This window comes from Salvia hispanica, chromosome 3, assembly GCF_023119035.1.
Source record: "Salvia hispanica cultivar TCC Black 2014 chromosome 3, UniMelb_Shisp_WGS_1.0, whole genome shotgun sequence".
Classification (NCBI taxonomy): domain Eukaryota; kingdom Viridiplantae; phylum Streptophyta; class Magnoliopsida; order Lamiales; family Lamiaceae; genus Salvia; species Salvia hispanica.
In genome coordinates this window covers 31,024,805-31,037,092 of record NC_062967.1, presented here as the reverse complement: position 1 = coordinate 31,037,092, position 12,288 = coordinate 31,024,805, and the positions used below count along the sequence as shown (strand labels likewise).

The 12,288-nt window shown below is 32.5% G+C and overlaps 1 protein-coding gene across 1 annotated transcript; it reads right to left on the bottom strand.

Annotated features, from left to right (window-relative positions):
• Positions 1-8,923: 8,923 nt before the first annotated feature.
• LOC125211410 lies at positions 8,924-10,424 on the bottom strand. Its single transcript, XM_048111185.1, has one exon. The coding sequence runs from the start codon at positions 10,341-10,343 to the stop codon at positions 9,051-9,053; it is 1,293 nt and encodes a 430-aa protein (XP_047967142.1). The 5' UTR covers positions 10,344-10,424; the 3' UTR covers positions 8,924-9,050.
• Positions 10,425-12,288: the final 1,864 nt, after the last annotated feature.

Genomic DNA, 12,288 nt, shown 5'->3' with positions numbered 1-12,288 from the left:
AGTAGAGATAAATGGATTTCCATTTTAAGCAATAGGTCATCTTAATTGGGACAAACCAAAAAGGGAAGTGGGTCATCTTCAATGGGACGGAGGGAGTAATAAAGAGAATAAAGTAGAAAAAGTGTATTTTTATTTTTAATAATAGGCCATTTTAGTTGGACAAACTAAAACGAAAATTAAATCATCTTTTGTGGGAAGGAGAGAGTACTATTTTAAAATAAATCTCCCTCTTTTTTACTCCTACTTATTAATATACTCTATTTAATTATTTTTTTCTCTTTTTATTTTATTTAATAATTTCTCATAAAATTCCATGCTGCTCAATTATGTGAACATCTTAAATGGAACGAAGGGAATATACTTGTGTTGTAATTTGACTTGATTTATTTCGGAGAACTATTACTACATGAATAGAATTCTAATTTTGTCTCAAAGAAAAAGCAAATTAAACTTTTAGCACAATTCCAATTTTAAACCAACATAGTATTATAGTAAAAATTATAATAAATTAGTAGTCCAAATTCAACCTTGCTTTTAAAAAATACTCCTTAAAAAAATTAATCATTTGATTTTCCTAGAATCTAGGTTTTCAATATTTATATATTTTCTTTCCTTGAAAGTATTAGTAATTGGAAAAAATATTTACAAACCGTGTTCAGTTTCAATTCTCTTAATTTTTTTTATCATTAATACAATTTTATATTTTTAATTAAATAAAAATTTACAATAGTTTGAATTCAGTATAACTCCAACATTTTGAATTTTTAACTCGAAATATGAAGATATTCAGATGAATTTTTTGGATCCAGATAATTTAGCCAAGTAAATTCGTACACCAAATTAAACAATCCAATTGTAAAATTCATAAATTAATAAAAGTAAAATATAAATCCCATATAACAAATGAATTACCCTAGAAACCCTACATGAAAAAGGCGCCTCCCCCTCTCAGCCTCTCCCTTCATCTCTCTCCTAGTCACCACGCCACCACACTCCACCGCCCTGCTCCGTCTTTTTCCTTCCAACCCTCACCTCCTCCCTTAATCTCCCAGTTGGCGCCTCCTCTCCCTCTCTCCTTGCCTTGCCTCGCCACCACGCCCACCAGCCTGCCGCTCCACCGCTTGATTCGCGGGGTTCCTTCCATCCCGCTTCACCTTCCCCGCCGTCTTGTGTGCTCCGGTAGTTTTTTCTTGGGCAAGAAAAAAGGCAGAAAACTTAGAGCCATTGTGCCTTTTTTTTTTCTAGCACAGATCCCTCCAAATAGAGTTTATTGAATTGAAGTATTGTGATTTATTCCTGGTATATATAGATTATTATTATTATTATTATTATTATTATTATTATTATTATTATTATTATTATTATTATTATTATTATTATTATTATTCTTCGCCAAACTGTCACTTTATATAATTATAGATTATAGATTATAGATATATATATGGGAAGATTGAATATTTTTCTTTCTATAACATAATAACATTCATATCTCCTACTTATTAATTTACTATTAGATGCATGATTATATTATATTTATTATTAACATTATGCAAAGTATTCAATCGCTCGACTTAATTTATTCCATTTCCATAGTTATAGAGATTAGTTATTGATTTTTTTTTTTTCAAAAATAGTGGATCCTAGAATTGATTGTGTTATAATAATTTTGATTTGCATGATTATAGTGACTAGTTATTAATGCTCTATCTTTCCACAAATATAGTGATTGATTACTTGATGTAGAGATTAGATCTACTGCGCGCTATATGTAAGCGACCGATGAGCGACATCCGACGTGGATTACACATCAATTTTCTTTTCTTTTTTTAATAGTTTTTCTTATATTATATTTTCCCCACTTTGTTTTCTCCTTCATTCTGAATCGGTTTAAATCAGTTTAATCTGATTTCACCGAACACTGTACAAATTCAAGCCACTGAACCTTTTTTTTATTTTTATATGGTTGCATCTCCTTGAAAAATCCATTGTCATCTTCGTTCTTCCCTATCCATTTCCTCACGTTTTTCCTCTATTATCTACACATTGTAATTTTGTTGGGCACTTTATAAAATCAAATTCCCCTAATTTGAGCCATTTCAATGAGTTTAGACTTTAGATTGAACTAGAACTGTTATATCATGGTTGTGATTGCAAATCGAATATATAGAATGAAAGGATTTCAAAACTAGTTCACTATTAAATTTTCTTGGCGTTCTTCTAAATCCCTCTTATAAATAGCATATAATGAAATATATGCAACATCGATTTCAGTTTCACAAAATTTCAAGAAGCACTGTAGAAACTCATCTGGTGAGAAAAATAATTGCAGAATCAATTCACGATGTGCAAAAGTACTCATTCAACAAGATTTATAAGAAGAAATGCCATTCATTAAATTGTGGAGAGTTTTGATCCTATGGTGAATAAATTGATTGACTAAGTCGAATAAATTTGGTGATAAGAAAATTGAGAGACGGAAGGTCTAGTGCAAATATTCCATCAATGGCATCGATAGGAACGAGAATTAGAGGATGGAAGCAATAACATTATAATGTGAATAAAATATAAGACGGGAGGAAAGAGAAAATAATGAGTGATATAAACTCAAAAAATTAACGGTGACACTGCCACATCAGCATAGTCGCCTACAAGGCGCTCAAGTAGTGTCGCTTAGCAGATCAACTCTCACTTGATATATATATATGTATTATGCTTCACGGATATGGAGTATATGTATATGAAAATGAAGGTTGGATATTATTTCATACATATCCATATCTTTTCTATTAATATATTAACAAATGCATGATAATTTTGTATTTGTATATTTTCAAGATAATCATAGATTTTGTTAATGAAATTATACAATAATAATAAATTAATTCAATTACTCAACCTAAATTAAAGCTTATAACAAATCTGATTTCCTTAACTACATTTGATTTGCTTAATTATAGATATTAATTGCTAATTGATTTGAATAATTATAGATATTAGTTGTTAGTTGATTTATCTCAATTCAAAATAGTTCCATATTTAAGTATATTATGATTCCTAATTCTGTGGGCTTGTATTATAAATATGCGTGTGTATGTGGGAAATGGAATATATATTTATACATCATCATACACTATATAGATCGATTATCGAATTAGCACAATCAAAATTTTAAATTTGGCCCGGCCCGGCCCGGCCCACTTTGCAAATGGGCTCGGGCTGGGCCCATTATATATACCAAAACCCGGCCCGGCACAGATGTGGGCCTGGGCCGGGCTAGGCTAAAATGTCGCCAGACCTATAGGGGAACTCCATAAGGATGGCAAAGTGACGTGGCCATTGGACGATGCAGAATTGGGCGAATTGGAAAGAACTTATTCAAGTGATTATGATGAAAGTTAAATTTATCGTGCATTTGTTTTGGAATTTGAAAATATGAACTTGGAGTTCTTTTTTTAAATATTTGAACTTTGAATGGTTGTTGAATTGAGTAGGTTGTAAACTTGAATTTATATTGTTGTTTTGGAATCTTTGAACTTAGAGTTGTTTACTTTATTAAATATTTCAACTTTTGGATTGAACATGTTGTAAATTTTTCTACAAGCATGAAGCAACGATCTGAAGACTCAAAGGTTATTTACAACACTAATTACTTGCTACAACTACAGTAACGATTTAATACTGATTTTATTTAGTATGTTGACATTACTGCTTGTACGAAAAAATTAAAAAATTTTGATTTTTTTTCAAATTTTAACGTCGGAACATATACATGTAGGATACCGTTGGAATCCTTATGAAACTATCTTTAATTTGATATATGTTATATGAATTTAAAGTTTTTGGATTTCTTTTAAAAGTTAATTATAACTAAACACGTAGTTAATTGATATTAACACCCCTATTGATATTTTTTTAAATTAATCCTATGGCCTTATTAACATTTTTTGTTGATCGTATTGACATTTAGGAATTAATGATCTAAGTCCTTAATTTGAATATTTAATTATTATTATTTAGTTGTAGTTAGCAATTAAGTTATTAGTTAGTAATATAACATTCCCCGCGTTTATATATTATTAAATCAACAACCGTCGTGTGAGTTTAAGTTAATCTTGAGCTTGAATTTGGATTAAGCTTGTATTTCCTTCATTTTATTTTCTTTTGATTTGGAATTCGACGAGCCACAATATTGCTTATTGATATGAGGAAATAAATTCTTGAAAAATGGAAGAGATAATAAGATGTAAAGTTTAATTGTTGAGAGGGAAAATATAAAGTAGATTAAAACCAATATAAATTAGGATGAACCTTAAAGATTAAAAAATGGGACAAGATAAATAATAGTAATAATAAAATAAAAATAGAGATTTATTTCATAAACTTTACTACATAAATATACTTTTTAATATTAATTTTAATTTGACAATTTCCAAAAATGCCCAAGCCAAACACATAAATCATTGGTTAAACTTATGGCCAAAGTATAGAAACCAAAAAGTCAATCGACAAAAAAAATACACACACACTCGGTGATATTAAGTTGGCGCCCATAGATATTTCTAATTATGTGGTAATATTGTGAATTGGACGGCTGAATGACATTTTTTAATCCAGATAAATTAAAAACCATCATCCATACTGTCAAAACAATCCATAATCCATAACTCACTTTGCTATTCAATTCATTGCACAATAAGAAAATTAAATTCTTGAAACTCTTGTCTATAATTGCTCTAATGTTTGATTCTGGACTGTTTTAACCGTGTTGAGTGCATGAACGGCGGCCTCACGGCCATTTTGGAAAAAAGAGGGAATAGTTGGATTTGATTCTGACTCTCTATTTTGCACGGTGAAAGACAACTCAACGTTTTCAAAAATCAACTTCAAAGGACCCCGACAATACTACTTGCTCGCTGACAAATATTCACGAATCTTGTTTGAGTGAACTACCTCAATAATACTTTGACATTTTTTATTTTTTTATTTAAATACGTGATTACCCCATTGCCAGGTACTATAGATGCTAATAAAGCAAAAGGTAATACTATTCCATGTTTGCAAATTAATGGCATTTGAAAATTGCACCACGCTATTTTTTAATCCAACGAATTTCGAATTGATCAATTTCATTACAAAATGGGACCAAAATCTTACTGACAGCATCATTTGTAATTTCCCTGATTTGTTCACCTACTACATGATTTGATGAAAGCTCAAGTAGGCGTAATAATAATTTTTCCATATATCAATTTAATAACTCTCCATCATAATCATATTGGTCAGCTTACAATCATAACCACAACAGACAAACAGACAGCTTAGTATAAGGATCATTAAGGAGAGAATGAACATATATGAGAAACTTCAATATTTTGTTATGCAAATATTATGGAGTACGTAATTTATAAGAAAAGATCTCCAACATATATTTTGCCAAATTTTAAAGGGGTCCTAATCGACGAAGCACGACCCGTCAATCCACCTACCAAAATCAACAATAACATAGTACGTAGCATTATGTATAGTCAACCAAATTGTAATCATCCATCATCCCTTTCACTATTAGAAACAACAATCCTCCCTCTCAATCTCCCAATATAAACATTTGAAACGACACGAATTTTGATGCACAATTGGTAAAGTAAGTGAGAATAATTGGTAAACTAAGATAGAGAAAAAGAAAAATGAATAAAGTAAGAGAGAGGAAGCGAAAAAGTAGTGTAAGTAGAATTAGTGGATTGTGGGTTCCATGTCCTAAAATAAAAAGATTCTAAAATTTATATTTTTAAGGAACGGCCTAAAATGGAAATAATTGTTATTTTTAAAAAACAGAGAGAGTATTCCATAGTAGTAAAGCCATTTTTTAATTTTGGGTGTTTCATAATAATTGAGTCATTTTATTTTTTTTTAGTAAAAAGTAGTATTCCCTCCGTACCAAGATAAGCGAGTCATATTTTTTTAGGATGTCCTACTATAAGTGGGTCATTTTTTTTTTTGCAAAAAATCATACTTCTTACTTTATTCTCTCTTTTTTTCTCTTCCATACTTTATCCTCTCTATTTTAACTCTTTAAATAATTAATTATTTAAATCCCGTGCCGAAAAGAAGTGTTTCGCTTATCTTGGGACGGATGGAGTAACACGTATCCCCGCTCTTATTTTTCCCTTTCTCTTATTTGTAAGGAGAGACCATGAAATTATTGCTGAGTGGTAATAATTATCAAGTTTTTACATACTACTAATATAAAATATTGAAACATTATTTAATTGTTTGAAAACGAGATATAATAAACAACAAATTAGAATTTGATTTGCAACTAATCCACTTTATCCACCTCCAGTGATAGGATAAAGATAAAGAAAAATTTGATTTTGGTAGAATATGGAACAAAGGTTTCATGGAAAACACCAAAGAGCGTTTTTCATCAAATTAAAGACGTTATTGTAATGGCGTGTATACCTGTATTCATCGATTCATTTTTTTTAATGAAGTCGCTAATGAGGTTAGCGTCTTTAAAGCTGGTTTTAAAAAACAAAGTAAAAATCGAAAGGCGCAACAATAATGGCGTCTTTGAAACGTTTTTTTTATATTTATATTAGCAATTTCAATAATGGCGTCTTTGAAACATTTTTATTTATATTAACAATTTCAAAGACACCAACATCTGACACCAACGATATTGGTGTCTTATCCCAATCCTTAAACCCCCGATTGTTTAGTTTTTGTTCATATTACATATTTGTAAAGATTGTTTGTACTGTTTTGAAAGAGTTATTTTTTTTTTTTAATAATGTTTAGGTTTTTTTGATATTACATGTTTGTAAAGATAGTTTGTAATGTTTTGAAAGAGTTAGCTTTTTTTTTAGAGTGAACTATAAAAATAGTCTCTGGACTATGGGTTTATCTCGCCCATAGTCCTTGGACTTTAAAAATATCGCCAGTAGTCTCTGGACTAAGGGTTTATCTCGAAATTAGTCCTTTTGACTTTTTTAGTACGAAAATACCCTTTGATATTATTTTGGGGGGTTTGGGCAATTTGGTCTTTTTACACTTTTACATTTTAAATCTGATATTATCTTAGTTATGTACTAACTTTGATATTATTTCAAAATTATCATTCTTCTTCCATTTTGTTATCCTTCACTGAATTTGATTTTTTTTATTTCAATATTAGATTTAATTTTATAAAATTAAATTTAATATTTAGATTTTTAAATATCAATAATTTTTTTTAATGAAAACTATTAATTCATGGACACTATAAATATTGATTACAACTATTAATTTTTGTTATTTAATATAATATTCAATTGAATCGAAGAAGTACAGAAAAATAATACTCCATTAATCATGATGGAAAAATAAGAGTTATTCTATTTAGCCTCCGTTCGGTTGTTATAATTGCTTTGATTAAATATTATGAAGTTGACTAAAAATTTGATCCTACTAAAATTTTTATATATGAGTATTTTTGTTGAAATTTTCTAGTAAATTTTGATTGTTTTCAAATTAATAAACGAAAATTATATTACTCTTACATTAGATGCATATTTATTTCAGAATAAATTGTGTTATATAATCTATTTATGATTAAAGCTACTGTATTAAATATTGATTAAAACTAAGGCATTGTCATACCTTATTGATTACATAGTACTATACACTATCAAATATTGATTATAACTATTAATTTTTGCTATTTAATAATTTTTATAATTAAAAAAATTTATTGATATTTAAAAATTAAAATTTAAAATTTTGTAAAATTAAATCTAATATTGAAATAAAGAAACAAAGTGAAAGATGACAAAAGGGAAAAAGGATGATAAATTTGAAATATATCAAGGTTAGTACATAACTGAAATAATATCAGATTTAAAATGTTAAAAGTGTAAAAAGACCAAATTGCCCAAACCCCCCAAAATAATATCAAAGGGTATTTTCGTACCAAAAAAAGTCAAAAGGACCAATTTTGAGACTAACCCTTAGTCCAGAGACTACTGGCGATATTTTTAAAGTCCAGAGACTATGGGCGAGATAAACCCATAATCCAAGGAGCATTTTTGTAGTTCACTCTTTTTTTTTATTAATGTTGTGAATATTGTGATTTAGGTGTATTTTTGTTCAATTCTGGATTTCGAGGAAATTGGTACTTTTGAAATCAGATTGATCTTTTAAGTAAATTGTTTTGTAATACTATTGAATTTGTTGTACTAGTGTACTACTACATATTTTATCTGGGTTGATTATTTAAAAATCAATTATACTCATACTCATTGACTCTGCACTAACAAATACAGGCAAGTTGGGTAAATTAATAACAGCCCCTTGTTGAAAATTGACTCTGCACTAACAAATACAGGCAAGTTGAATAAATTAATAACAGACCCTAGTTGAAACGTCAAAAATCATCACCATCCAAAGATTTGATTTGATTTGCATAAGTACTATATTTTTTTTAACTTATCATAAATACACGCGCTATATCGAAACTAACGGGTGAAACGTGGAGCTCATAAAAATTGTTTAATTTTGTTTGGAAAGTGCCCATGGAGCTCATAAAAATTGTTTAATTTTGTTTGGAAAGTGCCCATGGATTAGCTTTTAGGCCATCTCCAAACCATTTACTCCAAATTCAAATCTATTTTTGAATATATATTACACCAAAAGATAGTTTTACTCCAACAATTTACACCATTCTTTAGTATTTGTCTCACAAAAATTTTACAGTAACACCAAATATGGTGTTATTCTATTGAAAAACTCAAAAATAAGTTTGGATTTAATGTATGATTTGAGAAATTGTTTACACCAAAAATGAGTTTTAGTGTATGATTGAAGATGGTCTTAGACCTTAATTTTTGTAGTCTTTATCCTAAAGTAACCATTGATTAGCTTTTAGAACTCAATTTTAGAATCCATCTTAGCATAAAAAAGAGGGGAATCAATTAGCCGCAAAACGGCGTCGGATCAAGCACAGCGCCCCATGCTGTGTTGAGGAGATCGACAAACTTATTTTACACAGCATTATTTAAATCACAATAAATAATTCATGCAACAAGCCCCAAATTTTGAAGACCCCATGCAGTTTCCGGCCACGACTTCTCCTTGGCCTTCATGAGCAGCACCCTACCCCACGACACCCACGCCTGCCACGTCATCCTCTTGTCCCGCGGACTCCCCCACTCCAGCAGCAGCCTCAGCCCCTTCTCCGCCTCCGCCTCCGCCGCCTCGAACTCCCCTTTCCCCAAATATATCTGCGCCAACACCACGTGAGCCTCCGCCACAAACGGATTCCTCGCCACGCTCTCCACCAGCATCTCCTCCGCCCTCTCCACCCCTATCTCCGCCGCGTCGCACACCGCCTTCCAGTACAGATCCCTCGCCGCGATCTGCTCCTCCGGATCCACAACTTTCCTGCAATTATCGAACACCGGCGGCACCACCAGCTCCAGATCTCCGTCTCTCCCCTCCGGATTTTGATTTTTCAGCGATTTGAGGTACATCTCCTCTTCTCTCACCAACAGATTGTAGATCGCTGCCATTCTCGAGAAGGTGTGCATACACAGCCCTGGCTTGGCGATGCCCGGCCACAACGACGTCAGAACGTTGTTGCCGGAGCAATCGAGCCTGCCGTCGCGGTTATCGAACAAATTATCATGGAAGCCGAAGAGCGATTCGCTGATATCGGCGATCGTCATCAGGAGGAAAGTCGCCACCAGCCGCCTCGACAGCTGTATCTCTTCCCCGGTTTTGATGTGCTTCACGCTCACTCCTTCCGCCGGAATGATCGATCGGATCTTATTCCTCCACATCTCGTCTTCCCCGACCTCTCCGCCTCCGCGGAGCTTCTCGATCGAGATCTCCGACGATCGGAGGTCCTCGACCAGCTCGGAATCGGAGTACCTGGCGAGGAGGAGGCCGTGGGTGACGGAGTGACGGGGAACGACGCAGAAGAGGTGGATGAGGCGCTCGGCGGCGGCGCCGACGTGGCCGCGGACGGTGTCGCGGCCGGTGGGGGAGGGCGGGAAGATGGCGAGGTTGACGTAGGAGTTGGAGTAGGCGGAGTGGAAGAGGGCGCAGAGGCAGACTACGTTGGGGGCGTTCCAGAGCTTGAGGGTGCGGTAGACGCCGAAGAGGTGGTCGAGGAAGCTGTTGTGCTTGTGCCAGCACTCGCCGGCGCCGGCGGCTTGGAGGACGGAGACGAGGCGGGGGAGGTTTTCGTCAACCGCGTGGAGCTCGCCGCGGAGGAAGGGGCGGGCGGAGTCGAGGAGCGATTCGAGAGGCGAGCGGGGTTTGTGGTGGTCGGAGGGTTGTGGAGTGGCGGAAGACGGCGGCGCCATGGATGGTGTTGGGAGGTGAGAGGGAACAGTATTGATTCAAATAGGAAAGTAAACTTTGAATAATGAAAAGGGATGATGGATGATTACAATTTGTTATGTATCCTATATACTAGTAATGCCGCTCCCTCCGTTCCATGTAGTTTGTCTCGTTTTGATCGAACACTAATTTTAAGAAATATATTAAAAAGTGAGTTGAAAAGTGAGTGAAATGTGGTACTATTTTTATATATTATAGTTTTATAATAAATACGAGTGTGAATGACGTAGTGAAATATAAGATCCATTATATAAAATGGTAAAAAATACATGAGATAAACTATATAGAAGTAACTGAAATGGAAAATGTGACAAACTATTTGGGACGGAAAGAGTATAACAGGAGCATAGAAGGGAGTCAAATCATACGCTTCTTGGTATGATGGAATGGAATGGTGAAATGGAATAGAACGTGATTCCTACTTCCATTTTATTCATTTGCTTGATGTGATGGAATGAATGAGTGAACGGATGAAAATGCAAAGAAAATCTAAGGAAATTGACATTTCATTCCTACCTCCGTTCCATTCCAACCTTTATTCCATTCCATTGTCGAGGGAATCTAATCATACAATTGCATGAAAAGGGAGTGTGGTTTGTCGGGAGTATAAATAAAATTATTTCTTTATCAGATTTGGTTAGAATATAAACGTGATTCTCGGTATTGCACTATACACCAGGGGTATTAAAGTAGCATTAATAGTTTAATCATTCAATGCTTAAATGTTTTTACTCTATTACCCCTAATCATTTATCATAGTGATATTGTATTTTTGGTTTTCACAGTATTAAGTCTTTTAATTAATCAAGAATCACACGCCTCGTTTCTCTTTCACTAATTATTCTGATTTATTTTTTGTTTGACTAATTTTTCACTTTCACACTTTATTACGTATCTTAATTGTATTTGAAATTAAAATGATTTGAGAGTTTCTATTGGTCATCATTTCAATTGAAATTTGGAGATTTCACTTGGATTTATTTTTATTTGGGAATAAAATTATCTCAATTCAAAATTTGCTATTATGAATCCCAATTGATACTATTAAATTATATTGGGGATTCATTGAACAACAAGAGATTCTAATTGATTTTAGATTAAATTAAATAATTATAATTTTCAATTGAACCTAGAATTATATAGAGATTCAATTTGACATTCCATTGATTTTCTATTAACCGCAACGATGGAAGATTATATATTTTTGTTTGGTTTTAGTTGAACCCTTGTGGTTACAATCGATTTTATAATGTAAATCACAAGTACTGTATTACATATGAGAATGACAATTAAATTTAATTTACTAAATTATTTATTTTTTATGTAATATTATTTTCATATGGACCATTTTATGAATAAAGATTCTTTTTGGTAGAAAAAGCGCGAGTATATATCCGATTACAATGAAGCCTAATGAATATAAGAACACATATATTATGTATCATGAAACAACCAAGGATGAAGTCCAATTGAGAGCTCCTCTAGAACATGAACCCTTTGAAACACCTATTAGTGTTATAAGATTTCTAGAAACATGATAACTTCTTGTCAAAATAAATTATTATTTATACAAATACGATAATGTGTGTTAGGTGATTTTCTTGGAGAAAGGATGGAAGTCGTAGATGTTTTTTTTGTTTTAGTTTTAAGTTCAATGTATTTTTATTTATTAATTTAGTTTTAATATATAGTTTAAAATTTTGATTCAATATTTTCGTACTTTTGATTATTTTTTAATAATTAAAATCAAAATAAATTCATTTCAGCTCCCAAACTTGATCATATGAGATTGATTTTGTCTCCCAAATCTAATTGATTATGTGAAATTCATTTTAGCTCTATTTTGCAAGCTGACTTGCCTGCTGTGATTGATTAATATAGTACTTACTCCGTTTCCAAATAATACGC

What these genes read in the sequence shown, in the direction of transcription:
- LOC125211410 (XM_048111185.1), bottom strand. Translation starts at nt 10,343, where the DNA reads ATGGCGCCGCCGTCTTCCGCCACTCCACAACCCTCCGACCACCACAAA.